Below are 21,563 nucleotides of genomic sequence, written 5' to 3'. Positions count from 1 at the left end.
CTTCCTTGGACTAATATCTCGCTTCCTTGGACTAATATCTCGCTTCCTTGGACTAATATCTCGCTTCCTTGGACTAATATCTCGCTTCCTTGGACTAATGTCTCGCTTCCTTGGACTAATATCTCGCTTCCTTGGACTAATATCTCGCTTCCTTGGACTAATATCTCGCTTCCTTGGACTAATATCTCGCTTCCTTGGACTAATATCTCGCTTCCTTGGACTAATATCTCGCTTCCTTGGACTAATGTCTCGCTTCCTTGGACTAATATCTCGCTTCCTTGGACTAATATCTCGCTTCCTTGGACTAATATCTTGCTTTCTTGGACTAATATCTCGCTTCCTTGGACTAATATCTCGGTTCCTTGGACTAATATCTCGCTTTCTTGGACTAATATCTCGCTTTCTTGGACTAATATCTCGCTTCCTTGGACTAATATCTCGCTTCCGTGGACTAATATCTCGCTTTCTTGGACTAATATCTCGCTTTCTTGGACTAATATCTCGCTTCCTTGGCCTAATATCTCGCTTCCTTGGACTAATATCTCGCTTCCTTGGACTAATATCTCGCTTCCTTGGACTAATGTCTCGCTTCCTTGGACTAATATCTCGCTTCCTTGGACTAATATCTCGCTTCCTTGGACTAATATCTCGCTTCCTTGGACTAATATCTCGCTTCCTTGGACTAATATCTCGCTTCCTTGGACTAATGTCTCGCTTCCTTGGACTAATATCTCGCTTCCTTGGACTAATATCTCGCTTCCTTGGACTAATATCTCGCTTCCTTGGACTAATATCTCGCTTCCTTGGACTAATATCTCGCTTCCTTGAACTAATATCTCGCTTCCTTGGACTAATATCTCGCTTCCTTGGACTAATATCTCGCTTCCTTGGACTAATATCTCGCTTCCTTGGACAAATATCTCGCTTCCTTGGACTAATATCTCGCTTCCTTGGACTAATATCTCGCTTCCTTGGACTAATGTCTCGCTTCCTTGGACTAATGTCTCGCTTCGTTGGACTAATATCTCGCTTCCTTGGACTAATATCTCGCTTCCTTGGACTAATATCTCGCTTCCTTGGACTAATATCTCGCTTCCTTGGACTAATATCTCGCTTCCTTGGACTAATGTCTCGCTTCCTTGGACTAATGTCTCGCTTCGTTGGACTAATATCTCGCTTCCTTGGACTAATATCTCGCTTCCTTGGACTAATATCTCGCTTCCTTGGACTAATATCTCGCTTCCTTGGACTAATATCTCGCTTCCTTGGACTAATGTCTCGCTTCCTTGGACTAATGTCTCGCTTCGTTGGACTAATATCTCGCTTCCTTGGACTAATATCTCGCTTCCTTGGACTAATATCTCGCTTCCTTGGACTAATATCTCGCTTCCTTGGACTAATATCTCGCTTCCTTGGACTATTATGTCGTTCCCTGGCATCCTCGAAGCAGCATATCGTTCCCTGGCATCTTTGAAGCAGTGTCGTTCCCTGGCATCCTCGAAGCAGTGTCGTTCCCTGGCATCCTCGAAGCAGTATGTCGTTCCCTGGCATCCTCGAAGCAGTATGTCGTTCCCTGGCATCCTCGAAGCAGTATCGTTCCCTGGCATCCTCGAAGCAGTATGTCGTTCCCTGGCATCCTCGAAGCAGTATGTCGTTTCCTTGCATCCTCGAAGCAGTATGTCGTTCCCTGGCATCCTCGAAGCAGTATGTCGTTCCCTGGCATCCTCGAAGCAGCATATCGTTCCCTGGCATCCTTGAAGCAGTGTCGTTCCCTGGCATCCTCGAAGCAGCATATCGTTCCCTGGCATCCTCGAAGCAGTATGTCGTTCCCTGGCATCTTTGAAGCAGTGTCGTTCCCTGGCATCCTCGAAGCAGTATGTCGTTCCCTGGCATCCTTGAAGCAGTGTCGTTCCCTGGCATCCTCGAAGCAGCATATCGTTCCCTGGCATCCTCGAAGCAGTATGTCGTTCCCTGGCATCCTCGAAGCAGCATGTCGTTCTTGTCGTCGCCAGCATTGTGTAAGAGCGACGTAATATATTCGAGCAAACGCCAAGATTCAATTAAAGCAAGTCTTGTGCAAATACAAGACGGTGTTGAGAAGGGGACAGAAGGGCCGCCCATCTGGGAGTTGACGCCGAGTTGACGCACAGTTTACGCCCAGTTGACGGGAGATGAGGGGAGACTTGAGGGGAGGAGGGGGAGAAGGAGGTGAGGGGTAAGGAGGGGTCAGCTATTGCTAAGGAGGTGATGAGGACTGGGGCTTCTTGCTTAAGAAATAATAGGAGGAACTTCAAGATGAAGGAGGGGTGATTCAAGGAGGGGAGATGCAGGAGGGGTGATTCAAGGAGGGGAGATGCAGGAGGGGTGATTCAAGGAAGGGAGATGCAGGAGGGGTGATTCAAGAAGGGGAGATGCAGGAGGGGTGATTCAGGGAGGGGAGGTGCAGGAGGGGTGATTCAAGGAGGGGAGGTGCAGGACGGGTGATTCAAGGAGGGGAGATGCAGGAGGGGTGATTCAAGGAGGGGAGATGCAGGAGGGTTGATTCAAGGAGGGGAGATGCAGGAGGGGAGATTCAAGGAGGGGAGATGCAGGAGGGATGATTCAAGGAGGGGAGATGCAGGAGGGGTGATTCAAGGAGTGGAGATGCAGGAGGGGTGATTCAAGGAGGGGAGATGCAGGAGGGGTGATTCAAGGAGGGGAGATGCAGGAGGGGAGATTCAAGGAGGGGAGATGCAGGAGGGGTGATTCAAGGAGGGGAGATGCAGGAGGGGAGATTCAAGGAGGGGAGATGCAGGAGGGGAGATTCAAGAAGGGGAGATGCAGGAGGGGTGACTCAAGGAGGGGTGATTCAAGGAGGGGAGATGCAGGAGGGGTGATTTAAGGAGGGGAGATGCAGGAGGGGTGATGCAGGAGGGGAGATGCAGGAGGGGTGATTTAAGGAGGGGAGATGCAGGAGGGGTGATTCAAGGAAGGGAGATGCAGGAGGGGTGATTCAAGGAGGGGAGATGCAGGAGGGGTGATTCAAGGAGGGGAGATGCAGGAGGGGTGATTCAAGGAAGGGAGATGCAGGAGGGGTGATTCAAGAAGGGGAGATGCAGGAGGGGTGATTCAAGGAGGGGAGATGCAGGAGGGGTGATTCAAGGAGGGGAGATGCAGGAGGGGTGATTCAGGGAGGGGAGATGCAGGAGGGGTGATTCAGGGAGGGAAGATGCAGGAGGGGTGATTCAGGGAGGGGAGATGCAGGAGGGGTGACTCAAGGAGGGGAGATGCAGGAGGGGTGACTCAAGGAGGGGAGATGCAGGAGGGGTGATTCAGGGAGGGGAGGTGCAGGAGGGGTGATTCAAGGAGGGGAGTTGCAGGACGGGTGATTCAAGGAGGGGAGATGCAGGAGGGGTGATTCAAGGAGGGGAGATGCAGGAGGGTTGATTCAAGGAGGGGAGATGCAGGAGGGGAGATACAGGAGGGGAGATACAGGAGGGGAGATACAGGAGGGGAGATACAGGAGGGGAGAGGAATTATATATGTGATTTCAGGGAAGAGAAAAAATGGGGAAAAGAGGAAGAAAAGAGTATTAGAACTGAAAATAAAGGAGAAGAGAATGGAAGAAAATAGGGTGAGGAAGAAGAAACTAGGGTGAGGGAGAAGAAACTAGGGTGAGGAAGAAAATAGGGTGAGGAAGAAGAAACTAGGGTGAGGGAGAAGAAACTAGGGTGAGGAAGAAAATAGGGTGAGGAAGAAAATAGGGTGAGGAAGAAGAAACTAGGGTGAGGGAGAAGAAACTAGGGTGAGGAAGAAAATAGGGTGAGGAAGAAGAAACTAGGGTGAGGAAGAAACTAGGGTGAGGGAGAAGAAACTAGGGTGAGGAAGAAACTAGGGTGAGAAAGAAACTAGGGTGAGGAAGAAAATAGGGTGAGGAAGAAGAAACTAGGGTGAGGAAGAAACTAAGGTGAGGGAGAAGAAACTAGGGTGAGGAAGAAACTAGGGTGAGGGAGAAGAAATTAGGGTGAGGGAGAAGAAACTAGGGTGAGGGAGAAGAAACTAGGGTGAGGGAGAAGAAAAGGTCGTCAATCTTAAAGATGTGTTGGGACCTCAAGATTAAATATAGTAATATTAATAATAATATTATTATTTTATTATCATTATTATTTTATTTTTATTTTCATTATTATTATTATTTTATATTACTTATAATAATAATAATAATAATAATTATTATTATTATTATTATTATTATTATTATTATTATTATTATTATTATTATTATTATTATTATTACTAAGAGCTGTATAAAGCCTCAGGAATCATAGGTAATCAGGTTTGATCCAAGAAGATGCCTCCAATTCCTCGGATCCAGAGCCCTTGAGAAGCATCAAAGCACCTCTCCTGGAGGATTATTAAGAAAGGGGGGTGATGCAGGTGGAGAGAAACAAGAGGGGTGATAAAAGGAGAAAGGAAGTGTGTGTATGAAAGGGGAAAGCTGAGGGGAAGGGTAGTGTTGTGGAAGGGAACAAGGGAGGGGAGGGAACAAAGGAGGGGTAGGGAGGGGTGTAGGGGAAAGAGGTAGGGGAGGCAGGTAAGGTGTAGGGAGGGGTGTAGGGGAAAGAGGTAGGGGAGGCGGGTAAGATGTAGGGAGGGGTGTACGGGAAAGGGGTAGGGGAGGCAGGTAAGGTGTAGGGAGGGGTATAGGGGAAAGGGGTAGGGGAGGCGGGTAAGGTGTAGGGAGGGGTGTAGGGGAAAGGGGTAGGGGAGGCGGGTAAGGTGTAGGGAGGGATGTAGGGGAAACGGGTAGGGGAGGCAGGTAAGGTGTAGGGAGGGGTGTAGGGGAAAGGGGTAGGGGAGGCGGGTAAGGTGTAGGGAGGGGTGTAGGGGAAAGGGGTAGTGGAGGCGGGTAAGGTGTAGGGAGGGGTGTAGGGGAAAGGGGTAGTGGAGGCGGGTAAGGTGTAGGGAGGGGTGTAGGGGAAAGGGGTAGGGGAGGCGGGTAAGGTGTAGGGAGGGGTGTAGGGGAAAGGGGTAGGGGAGGTGGGTAAGGTGTAGGGAGGGGTGTAGGGGAAACGGGTAGGGGAGGCTGGTAAGGTGTAGGGAGGGGTGTAGGGGAAAGGGGTAGGGGAGGCGGGTAAGGTGTAGGGAGGGGTGTAGGGGAAAGGGGTAGTGGAGGCGGGTAAGGTGTAGGGAGGGGTGTAGGGGAAAGGGGTAGGGGAGGCGGGTAAGGTGTAGGGAGGGGTGTAGGGGAAACGGGTAGGGGAGGCGGGTAAGGTGTAGGGAGGGGTGTAGGGGAAAGGGGTATGGGAGGCGGGTAAGGTGTAGGGAGGGGTGTAGGGGAAAGGGTTAGTGGAGGCGGGTAAGGTGTAGGGAGGGGTGTAGGGGAAAGGGGTAGTGGAGGCGGGTAAGGTGTAGGGAGGGGTGTAGGGGAAACGGGTAGGGGAGGCGGGTAAGGTGTAGGGAGGGGTGTAGGGGAAAGGGGTAGGGGAGGTGGGTAAGGTGTAGGGAGGGGTGTAGGGGAAACGGGTAGGGGAGGGGGGTAAGGTGTAGGGAGGGGTGTAGGGGAAAGGGGTAGGGGAGGCGGGTAAGGTGTAGGGAGGGGTGTAGGGGAAAGGGGTAGTGGAGGCGGGTAAGGTGTAGGGAGGGGTGTAGGGGAAAGGGGTAGGGGAGGCGGGTAAGGTGTAGGGAGGGGTGTAGGGGAAACGGGTAGGGGAGGCGGGTAAGGTGTAGGGAGGGGTGTAGGGGAAAGGGGTATGGGAGGCGGGTAAGGTGTAGGGAGGGGTGTAGGGGAAAGGGTTAGTGGAGGCGGGTAAGGTGTAGGGAGGGGTGTAGGGGAAAGGGGTAGGGGAGGCGGGTAAGGTGTAGGGAGGGGTGTAGGGGAAACGGGTAGGGGAGGCGGGTAAGGTGTAGGGAGGGGTGTAGGGGAAAGGGGTAGGGGAGGCGGGTAAGGTGTAGGGAGGGGTGTAGGGGAAAGGGGTAGTGGAGGCGGGTAAGGTGTAGGGGGGGGTGTGGGGGAAGGGGGTCGGGGAGGCGGGTAAGGTGTAGGGAGGGGTGTAGGGGAAAGGGGTAGTGGAGGCGGGTAAGGTGTAGGGTGGGGTGTTGGGGAAAGGGGTAGGGGAGGCGGGTAAGGTGTAGGGAGGGGTGTAGGGGAAACGGGTAGGGGAGGCGGGTAAGGTGTAGGGAGGGGTGTAGGGGAAAGGGGTATGGGAGGCGGGTAAGGTGTAGGGAGGGGTGTAGGGGAAAGGGTTAGTGGAGGCGGGTAAGGTGTAGGGAGGGGTGTAGGGGAAAGGGGTAGGGGAGGCGGGTAAGGTGTAGGGAGGGGTGTAGGGGAAAGGGGTAGGGGAGGCGGGTAAGGTGTAGGGAGGGGTGTAGGAGAGGGAGGACACGTGTGCAGAGGGTGTGGTCTGGGGGAGACCTTGAAATTACTAAGTGTTTGTAGTGCATTGTTAGTGTATAATGACTTTGTCGCCAGAATGTGTGTTCTGATTGTTGGTGTTACCTGATTGTTGGTATTATCTGATTGTTGGTGTTATCTGATTGTTGGTGTTATCTGATTGTTGGTGTTACCTGATTGTTGGTGTTATCTGATTGTTGGTGTTATCTGATTGTTGGTATTATCTGATTGTTGGTGTTATCTGATTGCTTGTGTTACCTGATTGTTGGTGTTACCTGATTGTTGGTGTTACCTGATTGTTGGTATTATCTGATTGCTGGTGTTACCTGATTGTTGGCGTTACCTGATTGTTGGTGTTACCTGATTGTTGGTATTATCTGATTGTTGGTGTTATCTGATTGTTGGTGTTATCTGATTGTTGGTGTTATCTGATTGTTGGTGTTACCTGATTGTTGGTATTATCTGATTGTTGGTGTTATCTGATTGTTGATATTATCTGATTGTTGGTGTTATCTGATTGTTGGTGTTATCTGATTGTTGGTGTTATCTGATTGTTGGTGTTATCTGATTGTTGGTGTTATCTGATTGTTGGTATTATCTGATTGTTGGTGTTATCTGATTGCTGGTGTTATCTGATTGTTGGTGTCATCTGATTGTTGGTATTATCTGATTGTTGGTGTTATCTGATTGTTGGTGTTATATGATTGTTGGTGTTATCTGATTGTTGGTGTTATCTGATTGTTGGTGTTATCTGATTGTTGGTGTTATCTGATTGTTGGTGTTATCTGATTGTTGGTATTATCTGATTGTTGGTGTTATCTGATTGTTGGTGTTATCTGATTGTTGGTGTTATCTGATTGTTGGTATTATCTGATTGTTGGTATTATCTGATTGTTGGTGTTATCTGATTGTTGGTGTTATCTGATTGTTGGTGTTATCTGATTGTTGGTGTTATCTGATTGTTGGTATTATCTGATTGTTGGTATTATATGATTGTTGGTGTTATCTGATTGTTGGTATTATATGATTGTTGGTGTCATCTGATTGTTGGTATTATCTGATTGTTGGTGTTATCTGATTGTTGGTGTTATATGATTGTTGGTGTTATCTGATTGTTGGTGTTATCTGATTGTTGGTGTTATCTGATTGTTGGTATTATCTGATTGTTGGTGTTATCTGATTGTTGGTGTTATCTGATTGTTGGTGTTACCTGATTGTTAGTGTTATCTGATTGTTGTTATTATCTGATTGTTGGTGTTATCTGATTGTTGGTGTTATATGATTGTTGGTATTATCTGATTGTTGGTGTTATCTGATTGTTGTTACATGATTGTTGGTGTTACCTGGTTATCTGATTGTTGGTGTTACCTGATTATTTTTACCTGACTGTTGGTGTTACCTGGATGTTGGTGATACATTATTGTTGGTGTTACCTGATTATGTTATCTGATTGTTTATGTGACCTGATTGTTTTTACCTGATTGATTTTACCTGATTGTTGGTGTTACCTGATTGTTGATGGTGATACCTGGTTAGTGTTGATTGTTGGTGTTCTAAGATGCTGGTGGGTACCGCAAGCAACTATACCCACCCCACCCGTTTACACCCACCCACCCACCCCACCCGTTTACACCCACCCACCTTCCATTTGATTAATAGTGCGGTACTCAACCAGCCTCCCACCCCCAATTTTATGCGCGACAGATCCACCATTTATCAGCTGGACAGACTCCCACCTCTCCCTCAACCCCCATTTGTCTCCCCCTCCACCCCCATGTGTCTCCCGTCACCCCATCTGTCTCTCTTACCCCCAACCTGTTTCTCTTACGCCCCCACTTGTCTCCCTTCCACCCCAATTGTCTTTCACCCCCATCTATCTCATTTCCACCCCCACCTGTCTCATTTCCACCCCCACCTGTCTCATTTCCACCCCACCTGTCTCATTTCCACCCCACCTGTCTCGTTTCCACCCCCACATGTCTCAATTCCACCCCCACCTAGTGAGACTTACTCACACAGGTGGTGTTGTATGGGTGAGTGTGGGAGATTTGTGGGTGTGTTGGAGGAGTGAGGGAAGGGGAACTGGTGGGGGGTGTTTGAAGGGTGGGGGAAACTGACAGAAGGAATGGTCCAGGAATGGTCCAGAAATGGTCCAGTAAAGAAGTTAAATAGGCTAAATGAAAGGTAGTTAGGTTACCTAACATGAGGGTAAGAAAGGGAAGATCTAAGCAGGGGTGATAAATAGGGAAATAAAGGGGGTTTAATGGGGGGCATTGAGAGGTGGGGAGAAGAAAAAATAGATATGGGGAGGATAAGGCAGGAGGGAAGCATAAGCAGGGATTAACAAATAGGGGTGCTGTGGTTTAAGGGAGGAGGGGTGATATCTGAGGAGGGGTGATATCTGGGGAGGGGTGATGTCTGAGGAGGGGTGATATCTGAGGAGGGGTGATATCTGAGGAGGGGTGATATCCGAGGAGGGATGATATCTGAGGAGGGGTGATATCTGAGGAGGGGTGATATCTGGGGAGGGGTGATATCTGAGGAGGGGTGATATCTGAGGAGGGGTGATATCTGAGGAGGGGTGATCTCTGAGGAGGGGTGATATCTGAGGAGGGGTGATATCTGGGGAGGGGTGATATCTGAGGAGGGGTGATATCTGAGGAGGGGTGATATCTGGGGAGGGGTGATATCTGAAGAGGGGTGATATCTGAGGAGGGGTGATATCTGAAGAGGGGTGATATCTGAGGAGGGGTGGTATCTGGGGAGGGGTGATATTTGAGGAAGGGTGATATCTGAGGAGGGGTGATATCTGGGGAGGGGTGATATCTGAGGAGGGGTGATATCTGAGGAGGGGTGATATCTGAGGAGGGGTGATATCTGGGGAGGGGTGATATCTGAGGAGGGGTGATATCTGAGGAGGGGTGATATCTGGGGAGGGGTGATATCTGAAGAGGGGTGATATCTGAGGAGGGGTGATATCTGAAGAGGGGTGATATCTGAGGAGGGTGGTATCTGGGGAGGGGTGATATTTGAGGAAGGGTGATATCTGAGGAGGGGCGATATCTGAGGAGGGGTGATATCTGAGGAGGGGTGATATCTGAGGAGGGGTGATATCTGAGGAGGGGTGATATCTGAGGAGGGGTGATATCTGGGGAGGGGTGATATCTGAGGAGGGGTGATATCTGAGGAGGGATGATATCTGAGGAGGGGTGATATCTGAGGAGGGGTGATATCTGAGGAGGGGTGATATCTGAGGAGGGGTGATATCTGGGGAGGGGTGATATCTGAGGAGGGGTGATATCTGAGAAGGGGTGATATCTGAGGAGGGGTGATATATGAGGAGGGGTGATATCTGGGGAGGGGTGATATCTGAGGAGGGGTGATATCTGAAAAGGGTGATATTTACTGAGGTGATATCTTCCGAGACGGAATAACTACAGAGAAGGTTAATAATTACTAAATGGATAATAACTGAGAGGATAATTACTGAAAGATAACTATTGACAGGGGTGACATAGCTGAGAGAAGTGATAATTGTTAATAGGGGTGATAACAGCATGCTCAAAGAAGGAAGAAAGAGTGGAGAGGAAGACAGCAGAGAGGACAGCATGCTCCAAGAAGGAAGAAAGAGTGGAGGTGAAGACAGCAGAGAGGACAGCATGCTCCAAGAAGGAAGAAAGAGTGGAGGTGAAGACAGCAGAGAGGACAGCATGCTCCAAGAAGGAAGAAAGAGTGGAGGTGAAGACAGCAGAGAGGACAGCATGCTCCAAGAAGGAAGAAAGAGTGGAGGTGAAGACAGCAGAGAGGACAGCATGCTCCAAGAAGGAAGTAAGAGTGGAGGTGAAGACAGCAGAGAGGACAGCATGCTCCAAGAAGGAAGAAAGAGTGGAGGTGAAGACAGCAGAGAGGACAGCATGCTCCAAGAAGGAAGAAAGAGTGGAGGTGAAGACAGCAGAGAGGACAGCATGCTCCAAGAAGGAAGTAAGAGTGGAGGTGAAGACAGCAGAGAGGACAGCATGCTCCAAGAAGGAAGAAAGAGTGGAGGTGAAGACAGCAGAGAGGACAGCATGCTCCAAGAAGGAAGAAAGAGTGGAGGTGAAGACAGCAGAGAGGACAGCATGCTCCAAGAAGGAAGAAAGAGTGGAGGTGAAGACAGCAGAGAGGACAGCATGCTCCAAGAAGGAAGAAAGAGTGGAGGTGAAGACAGCAGAGAGGACAACATGCTCCAAGAAGGAAGAAAGAGTGGAGGTGAAGACAGCAGAGAGGACAGCATGATCCAAGAAGGAAGAAAGAGTGGAGGTGAAGACAGCAGAGAGGACAGCATGCTCCAAGAAGGAAGAAAGAGTGGAGGTGAAGACAGCAGAGAGGACAGCATGATCCAAGAAGGAAGAAAGAGTGGAGGTGAAGACAGCAGAGAGGACAGCATGCTCCAAGAAGGAAGAAAGAGTGGAGGTGAAGACAGCAGAGAGGATAGCATGCTCCAAGAAGGAAGAAAGAGTGGAGGTGAAGACAGCAGAGAGGACAGCATGCTCCAAGAAGGAAGAAAGAGTGGAGGTGAAGACAGCAGAGAGGACAACATGCTCCAAGAAGGAAGAAAGAGTGGAGGTGAAGACAGCAGAGAGGACAACATGCTCCAAGAAGGAAGAAAGAGTGGAGGTGAAGACAGCAGAGAGGACAACATGCTCCAAGAAGGAAGAAAGCGTGGAGGTGAAGACAGCAGAGAGGACAGCATGCTCCAAGAAGGAAGAAAGAGTGGAGGTGAAGACAGCAGAGAGGACAGCATGCTCCAAGAAGGAAGAAAGAGTGGAGGTGAAGACAGCAGAGAGGACAGCATGCTCCAAGAAGGAAGAAAGAGTGGAGGTGAAGACAGCAGAGAGGACAGCATGCTCCAAGAAGGAAGAAAGAGTGGAGGTGAAGACAGCAGAGAGGACAGCATGCTCCAAGAAGGAAGAAAGAGTGGAGGTGGAGACAGCAGAGAGGACAGCATGCTCCAAGAAGGAAGAAAGAGTGGAGGTGAAGACAGCAGAGAGGACAGCATGCTCCAAGAAGGAAGAAAGAGTGGAGGTGAAGACAGCAGAGAGGACAGCATGCTCCAAGAAGGAAGAAAGAGTGGAGGTGAAGACAGCAGAGAGGACAGCATGCTCCAAGAAGGAAGTAAGAGTGGAGGTGAAGACAGCAGAGAGGACAGCATGCTCCAAGAAGGAAGAAAGAGTGGAGGTGGAGACAGCAGAGAGGACAGCATGATCCAAGAAGGAAGAAAGAGTGGAGGTGGAGACAGCAGAGAGGACAGCATGCTCCAAGAAGGAAGAAAGAGTGGAGGTGGAGACAGCAGAGAGGACATGCTCAAAGGTTGATCCCGTTACGTATAAATTACGTCAGAATCAGCGTAACTTTATCGCCAAGCTACTCTCATCAGATACATTGGATTAAGGCGACGGGCCCAGGAGCTGTATGCACCCAGGTTCGTGCCAAAGACCTGTTTGCCTCCAGGGTCAGGTCCCGGAGCTGAATGCATCAAGGGTTGTGTCAGTGTCTTGTCTTCAAGGTCAGGTTCAGGAGCTGTATACGTTCAGGGTAAGGTCCAGGAGCTGTATTTATCCAGGGTCGTGCCAAGGACCTGTATGCTTCCAGGGCCGGGTCCAGGAGTTGTATTCATCCAGGGTCGGGTCCAGGAGTTGTATTCATCCAAGGTCGTGCCAAGGACATGTTTGTCTTCAAGGTCAGGTCCAGGAGCTGTATACGTCCAGGGTAGGGTCCAGGAGCTGTATACGTCCAGGGTAGGGTCCAGGAGCTGTATTCATCCCGAGTCGTGCCTCCACTGTCAGGTCCAAGAGCTGTATTTCTTCCAGTGTCGTGCCAAGGACCTGTTTGCCTCCAGGGTCGGGTCCAGGAGCTGTATACGTCCAAGACTCCAATTCAGCTGAGTTATCACTAAATGCAAAAAGCTCCACTAAGAAGTCCTGGTCTGGGACGAGTAATACAAAATTCTTCAGAATAATACAGTATGTGAGACAGTCAGCTCACAGGATATATACACCGAGATGTGTATTTTTCTCAGTGTATTTCTCAGTGTATGTACGCTGAGAATTTAATCTCTATTTTAGGAATTAGAAGTATTCTTGACAGGCGGTGAATTATATGAAGCCTCAATGAGCACAATGTAGTCGAGAGGCTTCAAACCCCTGACCAACACAGTGAAGCAGAGAACTGCTTACTGCTGGCTTGGCCGCCGTCACGTCTGGTTGTTCTCTGTGACTCTTGTTATTAAAACAGTTTTATCCGTGTTAACTGATAGAATTATAGGCACTAAAGTACTCTCGACTGGCGTGGGTAGTGTGTACCACCAATATGTAACATACTATGTACCATAGTGTGTACCGTAATGTGTACCATAATGTATTTCTTGCTAGTGAAAATGTTGTGGTATGTGAGAGACCTGGTGATATTAGGTCATCATCTCTCTTTACACCTCAGACTAATCACATACGGGACACCGGTTAGTGCGACAGGTGTTTCTTCATCGGGTAAGTGAATTTTTCAAAGTTGTGTAACGTTCGTTGTATAGTCCTTGTGGCTTAGCGCTTCTTTTTGATTATAATAATAATAATGTGTAACGTTCGTTCTCGTAATTTACGAATCATTGTTTATGGGAAATTATTGATCACTGTATCGCTGACTACCGCCTGCATAAACAGTTGGGATATTTTCCCATTTGTCTTAATTTTGCTAACTTGAACGGTGACATTGAAGGTGTTATAGATAACTGAATGTGATGAAAAATTAATATTTTGCCTTGTGTTGTTATAATTGATGGGATAGTGTATTGATGACAGTAACAAGTTGATGATAGTTTGATGTTTTTAATGTTAGAAAGGGGCTTAGTGTGATGTTTGGTAATGTTAGAAAGGGGCTGTGTGTGATTTTTGGTAATGTTAGAAAGGGGCTTAGTGTGATGTTTGGTAATGTTAGAAAGGGGCTGTGTGTGATTTTTGGTATTGTTAGAAAGGGAGCTAAGTGTGATGTTTGGTAATGTTAGAAAGGGGCTTAGTGTGATGTTTGGTAATGTTAGAAAGGGGCTGTGTGTGATTTTTGGTATTGTTAGAAAGGGAGCTAAGTGTGATGTTTGGTAATGTTAGAAAGGGGCTTAGTGTGATGTTTGGTATTGTTAGAAAGGGAGCTAAGTGTGATGTTTGGTAATGTTAGAAAGGGGCTTAGTGTGATGTTTGGTAATGTTAGAAAGGGGCTGTGTGTGATTTTTGGTATTGTTAGAAAGGGAGCTAAGTGTGATGTTTGGTAATGTTAGAAAGGGGCTGTGTGTGATTTTTGGTATTGTTAGAAAGGGAGCTAAGTGTGATGTTTGGTAATGTTAGAAAGGGGCTGAGTGTGATGTTTGATGTTAGAAAAGGGCTGAGTGGTACAACGGTGGGCCTGCTACATGCAAGGACTACGGTTCGAATCCCTGCCTGTTCTCTTTATTCTAACGGAGTATGTCTGAATAGCATTCTGTAAATGAGATTGTAAAAGATTCTCCCCCCTCTCTCCCATTCTTTATCTCCCCCCTCTCTCCCATTCTTTATCTCCCCCCTCTCTCCCATTCTTTATCTCCCCCCTCTCTCCCATTCTTTATCTCCCCCCTTTACCCTCCCTTTCCCACTCTTCTCTCCCTCTCCTACCTTTTCTCCCTCCCCCCACCATTTTTCTTCCCCTCCCTTCTCCCCATCCCCCTAATCCTCACTCCCACCTCCTAACTATACTAGGCAATCACAAATAGGTAACTACAATAGGTAACTACAAATAGGTAATGAGAAATAGGTAATGATATACAACCATGAATAATCACGTAGGTAACCACGAATTGGTAATGAATAGATAGCCCTTAATCACGAATAGGTAACTCACAAATAAGCAGCCAAAAATGGGTAACGAGAAATAGGTATTGAATAGCTAATGAGAAAAAGCAATAGGTAATGACAACTAAACGAGAAATAGGTAATAAATAGGTAATGACTAGAAATAGCGACAAATAGATAATGACAAGACTAACGAGAAATATTTAACGAAAAAATAGGTAATAAGCTAACTAGAAATAGGTAACCCCCACGAAATAGGTAACCCCCACGAAATAGGTAACCCCCACGAAATAGGTTTATATAAACAGCTATTGGATTATGTTTATTATTTTTGCTTGTATTACGTTGACGGATAAATAATGAAGGTCTTGGCTCACCTCTATTACTGTTGCAACGTTATTCTTGCAACGTTATTCTTGCAACGTTATTCTTGCAACGTTATTCTTGCAACGTTATTCTTGCAACGTTATTCTTGCAACGTTATTCTTGCAACGTTATTCTTGCAACGTTATTCTTGCAACGTTATTCTTGCAACGTTATTCTTGCAACGTTATTCTTGCAACGTTATTCTTGCAACGTTATTCTTGCGACGTTATTCTTGCAACGTTATTCTTGCAACGTTATTCTTGCAACGTTATTCTTGCAACGTTATTCTTGCAACGTTATTCTTGCAACGTTATTCTTGCAACGTTATTCTTGCAACGTTATTCTTGCAACGTTATTCTTGCGACGTTATTCTTGCAACGTTATTCTTGCAACGTTATTCTTGCAACGTTATTCTTGCAACGTTATTCTTGCAACGTTATTCTTGCGACGTTATTCTTGCAACGTTATTCTTGCAACGTTATTCTTGCAACGTTATTCTTGCGACGTTATTCTTGCAACGTTATTCTTGCGACGTTATTCTTGCAACGTTATTCTTGCAACGTTATTCTTGCAACGTTATTCTTGCAACGTTATTCTTGCAACGTTATTCTTGCAACGTTATTCTTGCAACGTTATTCTTGCAACGTTATTCTTGCAACGTTATTCTTGCGACGTTATTCTTGCAACGTTATTCTTGCAACGTTATTCTTGCAACGTTATTCTTGCAACGTTATTCTTGCGACGTTATTCTTGCAACGTTATTCTTGCAACGTTATTCTTGCAACGTTATTCTTGCGACGTTATTCTTGCAACGTTATTCTTGCGACGTTATTCTTGCAACGTTATTCTTGCAACGTTATTCTTGCAACGTTATTCTTGCAACGTTATTCTTGCAACGTTATTCTTGCAACGTTATTCTTGCAACGTTATTCTTGCAACGTTATTCTTGCAACGTTATTCTTGCGACGTTATTCTTGCAACGTTATTCTTGCAACGTTATTCTTGCAACGTTATTCTTGCAACGTTATTCTTGCAACGTTATTCTTGCAACGTTATTCTTGCAACGTTATTCTTGCAACGTTATTCTTGCAACGTTATTCTTGCGACGTTATTCTTGCAACGTTATTCTTGCGACGTTATTCTTGCAACGTTATTCTTGCAACGTTATTCTTGCAACGTTATTCTTGCAACGTTATTCTTGCGTTGTTGATAATGTTGCCTTGAGCAACATTATGTAGTCCTTTAATAACTGTGGCGAACGTTTGTGGTGTGAACGTTTGTGGTGTGAACGTTTGTGGTGTGAACGTTTGTGTGGGTGAACGTTTGTGGTGTGAACGTTTGTGGTGTGAACGTTTGTGTGGGTGAACGTTTGTGTGGGTGAACGTTTGTGTGGGTGAACGTTTGTGTGGGTGAACGTTTGTGTGGGTGAACGTTTGTGTGGGTGAACGTTTGTGTGGGTGAACGTTTGTGTGGGTGAACGTTTGTGTGGGTGAACGTTTGTGTGGGTGAACGTTTGTGTGGGTGAACGTTTGTGTGGGTGAACGTTTGATGTATGAACGTTTGTGTGGGTGAACGTTTGATGTATGAACGTTTGTGTGGGTGAACGTTTGATGTATGAACGTTTGTGTGGGTGAACGTTTGATGTATGAACGTTTGTGTGGGTGAACGTTTGTGTGGGTGAACGTTTGTGTGGGTGAACGTTTGTGGTGTGAACGTTTGCTGTATGAACGTTTGTGGTGTGAACGTTTGTGGTGTGAACGTTTGTGTGGGTGAACGTTTGTGGTGTGAACGTTTGTGGTGTGAACGTTTGCTGTATGAACGTTTGTGGTGTGAACGTTTGATGTATGAACGTTTGTGTGGGTGAACGTTTGATGCATGAACGTTTGTGTGGGTGAACGTTTGATGTATGAACGTTTGTGTGGGTGAACGTTTGATGTATGAACGTTTGTGTGGGTGAACGTTTGATGTATGAACGTTTGTGTGGGTGAACGTTTGTGTGGGTGAACGTTTGTGTGGGTGAACGTTTGCTGTATGAACGTTTGTGTGGGTGAACGTTTGCTGTATGAACGTTTGTGTGGGTGAACGTTTGATGTATGAACGTTTGTGTGGGTGAACGTTTGATGTATGAACGTTTGTGTGGGTGAACGTTTGTGTGGGTGAACGTTTGATGTATGAACGTTTGTGTGGGTGAACGTTTGATGTATGAACGTTTGTGTGGGTGAACGTTTGCTGTATGAACGTTTGTGTGGGTGAACGTTTGCTGTATGAACGTTTGTGTGGGTGAACGTTTGCTGTATGAACGTTTGTGTGGGTGAACGTTTGATGTATGAACGTTTGTGTGGGTGAACGTTTGATGTATGAACGTTTGTGTGGGTGAACGTTTGATGTATGAACGTTTGTGTGGGTGAACGTTTGCTGTATGAACGTTTGTGTGGGTGAACGTTTGTGTGGGTGAACGTTTGATGTATGAACGTTTGTGTGGGTGAACGTTTGATGTATGAACGTTTGTGTGGGTGAACGTTTGTGTGGGTGAACGTTTGATGTATGAACGTTTGTGTGGGTGAACGTTTGATGTATGAACGTTTGTGTGGGTGAACGTTTGATGTATGAACGTTTGTGTGGGTGAACGTTTGCTGTATGAACGTTTGTGTGGGTGAACGTTTGATGTATGAACGTTTGTGTGGGTGAACGTTTGATGTATGAACGTTTGTGTGGGTGAACGTTTGCTGTATGAACGTTTGTGTGGGTGAACGTTTGTGTGGGTGAACGTTTGCTGTATGAACGTTTGTGTGGGTGAACGTTTGTGTGGGTGAACGTTTGATGTATGAACGTTTGTGTGGGTGAACGTTTGTGTGGGTGAACGTTTGATGTATGAACGTTTGTGTGGGTGAACGTTTGATGTATGAACGTTTGTGTGGGTGAACGTTTGATGTATGAACGTTTGTGTGGGTGAACGTTTGCTGTATGAACGTTTGTGTGGGTGAACGTTTGTGTGGGTGAACGTTTGATGTATGAACGTTTGTGTGGGTGAACGTTTGATGTATGAACGTTTGTGTGGGTGAACGTTTGCTGTATGAACGTGTTGCGGCCACTGCCAAACTAGCGGTTAAATAGTTAACCTGCCGGCCGGCAGTACCACTGGGTGCGTCATCAAACCCAATGTGGGGGCTGCTGAGCCGGCCTTAGAGCAGTAAGAGCCTGAGTGCCTCACGGTACACACCTAAGCAGTAGGTACCTGACCACCGAAGGGTACACGTCTACTGGCTTTAGTAACAGTATGTACCAGAGCGCCTCGCTGTACACACCTAAGCAGTAGGTACCTGACCACCGAAGGGTACACGTCTACTGGCTTTAGTAACAGTATGTACCAGAGCGCCTCGCTGTACACACCTAAGCAGTAGGTACCTGACCACCGAAGGGTACACGTCTACTGGCTTTAGTAACAGTATGTACCAGAGCGCCTAACACCTAAGCAGTAGGTACCTGAGTACACGTCTACTGGCTTTAGTAACAGTATGTACCAGAGCGCCTCGCTGTACACACCTAAGCAGTAGGTACCTGACCACCGAAGGGTACACGTCTACTGGCTTTAGAAATATTATGTACCTGAGCGCCTCGCTGTACACACCTAAGCAGTAGGTACCTGACCACCGAAGGGTACACGTCTACTGGCTTTAGAAATACTATGTACCTGAGCGCCTCGCTGTACACACCTAAGCAGTAGGTACCTGACCACCGAAGGGTACACGTCTACTGGCTTTAGAAATATTATGTACCTGAGCGCCTCGCTGTACACACCTAAGCAGTAGGTACCTGACCACCGAAGGGTACACGTCTACTGGCTTCAACATTAAGTACCTGAACTCCTCAGGGTACACGTCTATGCAGTAGGTACCTGACCACCGAATCGTACCTATCTACTGGCGTTAGAAGAACCGCTCACCGCAGCTCACTGAGTCTGTTGGCCTCAGTTACTTGACGGCCGCATTCAGTGAGCTTGCAGCATGGTGTTCGGCTAGCGGTGTGTCAACCGCCTTTGGAGAGGATTTACTGGACTACCGGTGATGTCTGTGGACTCACCGTCTACGTTGATCAACTGTGGGCCGGAGTCGTCAGATGCTGTTTAGTGGGACATTACATGAAGAAAAGGTTGGAGTGTTACACTGAACTGGGCCAGGACCGTAGTGTGACACTGAGGGACGTACGATGGAGTGGAACACTGAGATATGCATAGGACCGTAGTGGAACACTGAGATGAAAAGGGTGTCGTGGGACACTGAAGATGGCCTGGTTGTAGTGTACACTGAACAGTGTCGTGTGACTGACTTCGTGTCGTGAGAGGCAGTTGATTGTAATTTATTATTATAAAAATGTTATTTATAATTTATTGTTTTAGCATAGAGATATATATATATAGTGACAGTAGTGTCAAGAGTTGTACCCTGTGTAGGGTTATTAATTATATTTTAGTAAAATGCTGATTATAATTTATTATAGTAACATGTACATATTATTATTATATCATAGTTCAAATACCTCTAGACCAAAGATAGTTGATTTTTATATATTAAAGATTAATTTATATTAATGTGTGTATTTATGTATCCCGAACTCTTTATTACAAAAGGAGTAAATCTTAATACCATCTTCTCTTAAAAATTACTTTTTTTGTAATATATGGGGGCCTGTCCGGGATGATAATGATTATCTAGAATGATTTCTGGACGATCATATCCGGGATGACGGTTCGGGATACATATTACATTGATCTTTGTGTGTCGGTCCTTTTGTGGTGGGGGTGTTGCGGCCCCTGCCAAACTAGCGGTTAAATAGTTAACCTGCCGGCCGGCAGTACCACTGGGTGGTCATCAAACCCAATGTGGGGGCTGCTGAGCCGGCCTTAGAGCAGTAAGAGCCTGAGTGCCTCACGGTACACACCTAAGCAGTAGGTACCTGACCACCGAAGGGTACACGTCTACTGGCTTTAGTAACAGTATGTACCAGAGCGCCTCGCTGTACACACCTAAGCAGTAGGTACCTGACCACCGAAGGGTACACGTCTACTGGCTTTAGTAACAGTATGTACCAGAGCGCCTCGCTGTACACACCTAAGCAGTAGGTACCTGACCACCGAAGGGTACACGTCTACTGGCTTTAGTAACAGTATGTACCAGAGCGCCTCGCTGTACACACCTAAGCAGTAGGTACCTGACCACCGAAGGGTACACGTCTACTGGCTTTAGTAACAGTATGTACCAGAGCGCCTCGCTGTACACACCTAAGCAGTAGGTACCTGACCACCGAAGGGTACACGTCTACTGGCTTTAGAAATATTATGTACCTGAGCGCCTCGCTGTACACACCTAAGCAGTAGGTACCTGACCACCGAAGGGTACACGTCTACTGGCTTTAGAAATACTATGTACCTGAGCGCCTCGCTGTACACACCTAAGCAGTAGGTACCTGACCACCGAAGGGTACACGTCTACTGGCTTTAGAAATATTATGTACCTGAGCGCCTCGCTGTACACACCTAAGCAGTAGGTACCTGACCACCGAAGGGTACACGTCTACTGGCTTCAACATTAAGTACCTGAACTCCTCAGGGTACACGTCTAGGCAGTAGGTACCTGACCACCGAATCGTACCTATCTACTGGCGTTAGAAGAACCGCTCACCGCAGCTCACTGAGTCTGTTGGCCTCAGTTACTTGACGGCCGCATTCAGTGAGCTTGCAGCATGGTGTTCGGCTAGCGGTGTGTCAACCGCCTTTGGAGAGGATTTACTGGACTACCGGTGATGTCTGTGGACTCACCGTCTACGTTGATCAACTGTGGGCCGGAGTCGTCAGATGCTGTTTAGTGGGACATTACATGAAGAAAAGGTTGGAGTGTTACACTGAACTGGGCCAGGACCGTAGTGTGACACTGAGGGACGTACGATGGAGTGGAACACTGAGATATGCATAGGACCGTAGTGGAACACTGAGATGAAAAGGGTGTCGTGGGACACTGAAGATGGCCTGGTTGTAGTGTACACTGAACAGTGTCGTGTGACTGACTTCGTGTCGTGAGAGGCAGTTGATTGTAATTTATTATTATAAAAATGTTATTTATAATTTATTGTTTTAGCATAGAGATATATATATATAGTGACAGTAGTGTCAAGAGTTGTACCCTGTGTAGGGTTATTAATTATATTTTAGTAAAATGCTGATTATAATTTATTATAGTAACATGTACATATTATTATTATATCATAGTTCAAATACCTCTAGACCAAAGATAGTTGATTTTTATATATTAAAGATTAATTTATATTAATGTGTGTATTTATGTATCCCGAACTCTTTATTACAAAAGGAGTAAATCTTAATACCATCTTCTCTTAAAAATTACTTTTTTGTAATAGAACGTTTGTGTGGGTGAACGTTTGTGTGGGTGAACGTTTGATGTATGAACGTTTGTGTGGGTGAACGTTTGATGTATGAACGTTTGTGTGGGTGAACGTTTGATGTATGAACGTTTGTGTGGGTGAACGTTTGCTGTATGAACGTTTGTGTGGGTGAACGTTTGATGTATGAACGTTTGTGTGGGTGAACGTTTGATGCATGAACGTTTGTGTGGGTGAACGTTTGATGTATGAACGTTTGTGTGGGTGAACGTTTGATGTATGAACGTTTGTGTGGGTGAACGTTTGATGTATGAACGTTTGTGTGGGTGAACGTTTGTGTGGGTGAACGTTTGTGTGGGTGAACGTTTGCTGTATGAACGTTTGTGTGGGTGAACGTTTGCTGTATGAACGTTTGTGTGGGTGAACGTTTGATGTATGAACGTTTGTGTGGGTGAACGTTTGATGTATGAACGTTTGTGTGGGTGAACGTTTGTGTGGGTGAACGTTTGTGTGGGTGAACGTTTGATGTATGAACGTTTGTGTGGGTGAACGTTTGATGTATGAACGTTTGTGTGGGTGAA

At 46.7% G+C, this 21,563-nt stretch overlaps 1 protein-coding gene across 1 annotated transcript in view; it reads left to right on the top strand.

The window, feature by feature from the left end:
• Positions 1 to 12,606: 12,606 nt before the first annotated feature.
• The window catches only part of LOC128700902 (serine-rich adhesin for platelets), a 492,925-nt gene continuing 483,968 nt past the window's right edge, over positions 12,607 to 21,563 (top strand). The window contains exon 1 of the mRNA XM_070104797.1: positions 12,607 to 12,897. Coding sequence (XP_069960898.1) covers positions 12,756 to 12,897 — 142 coding nt within the window. The 5' untranslated portion in view covers positions 12,607 to 12,755. The remainder of the gene's footprint in view (positions 12,898 to 21,563) is intronic.

This window comes from Cherax quadricarinatus, chromosome 94 (genome assembly GCF_038502225.1).
Source record: "Cherax quadricarinatus isolate ZL_2023a chromosome 94, ASM3850222v1, whole genome shotgun sequence".
Lineage (NCBI taxonomy): Eukaryota > Metazoa > Arthropoda > Malacostraca > Decapoda > Parastacidae > Cherax > Cherax quadricarinatus.
The sequence above is the reverse complement of the archived record's forward strand: the minus strand, read 5'-3'. Positions and strand labels throughout refer to the sequence as shown.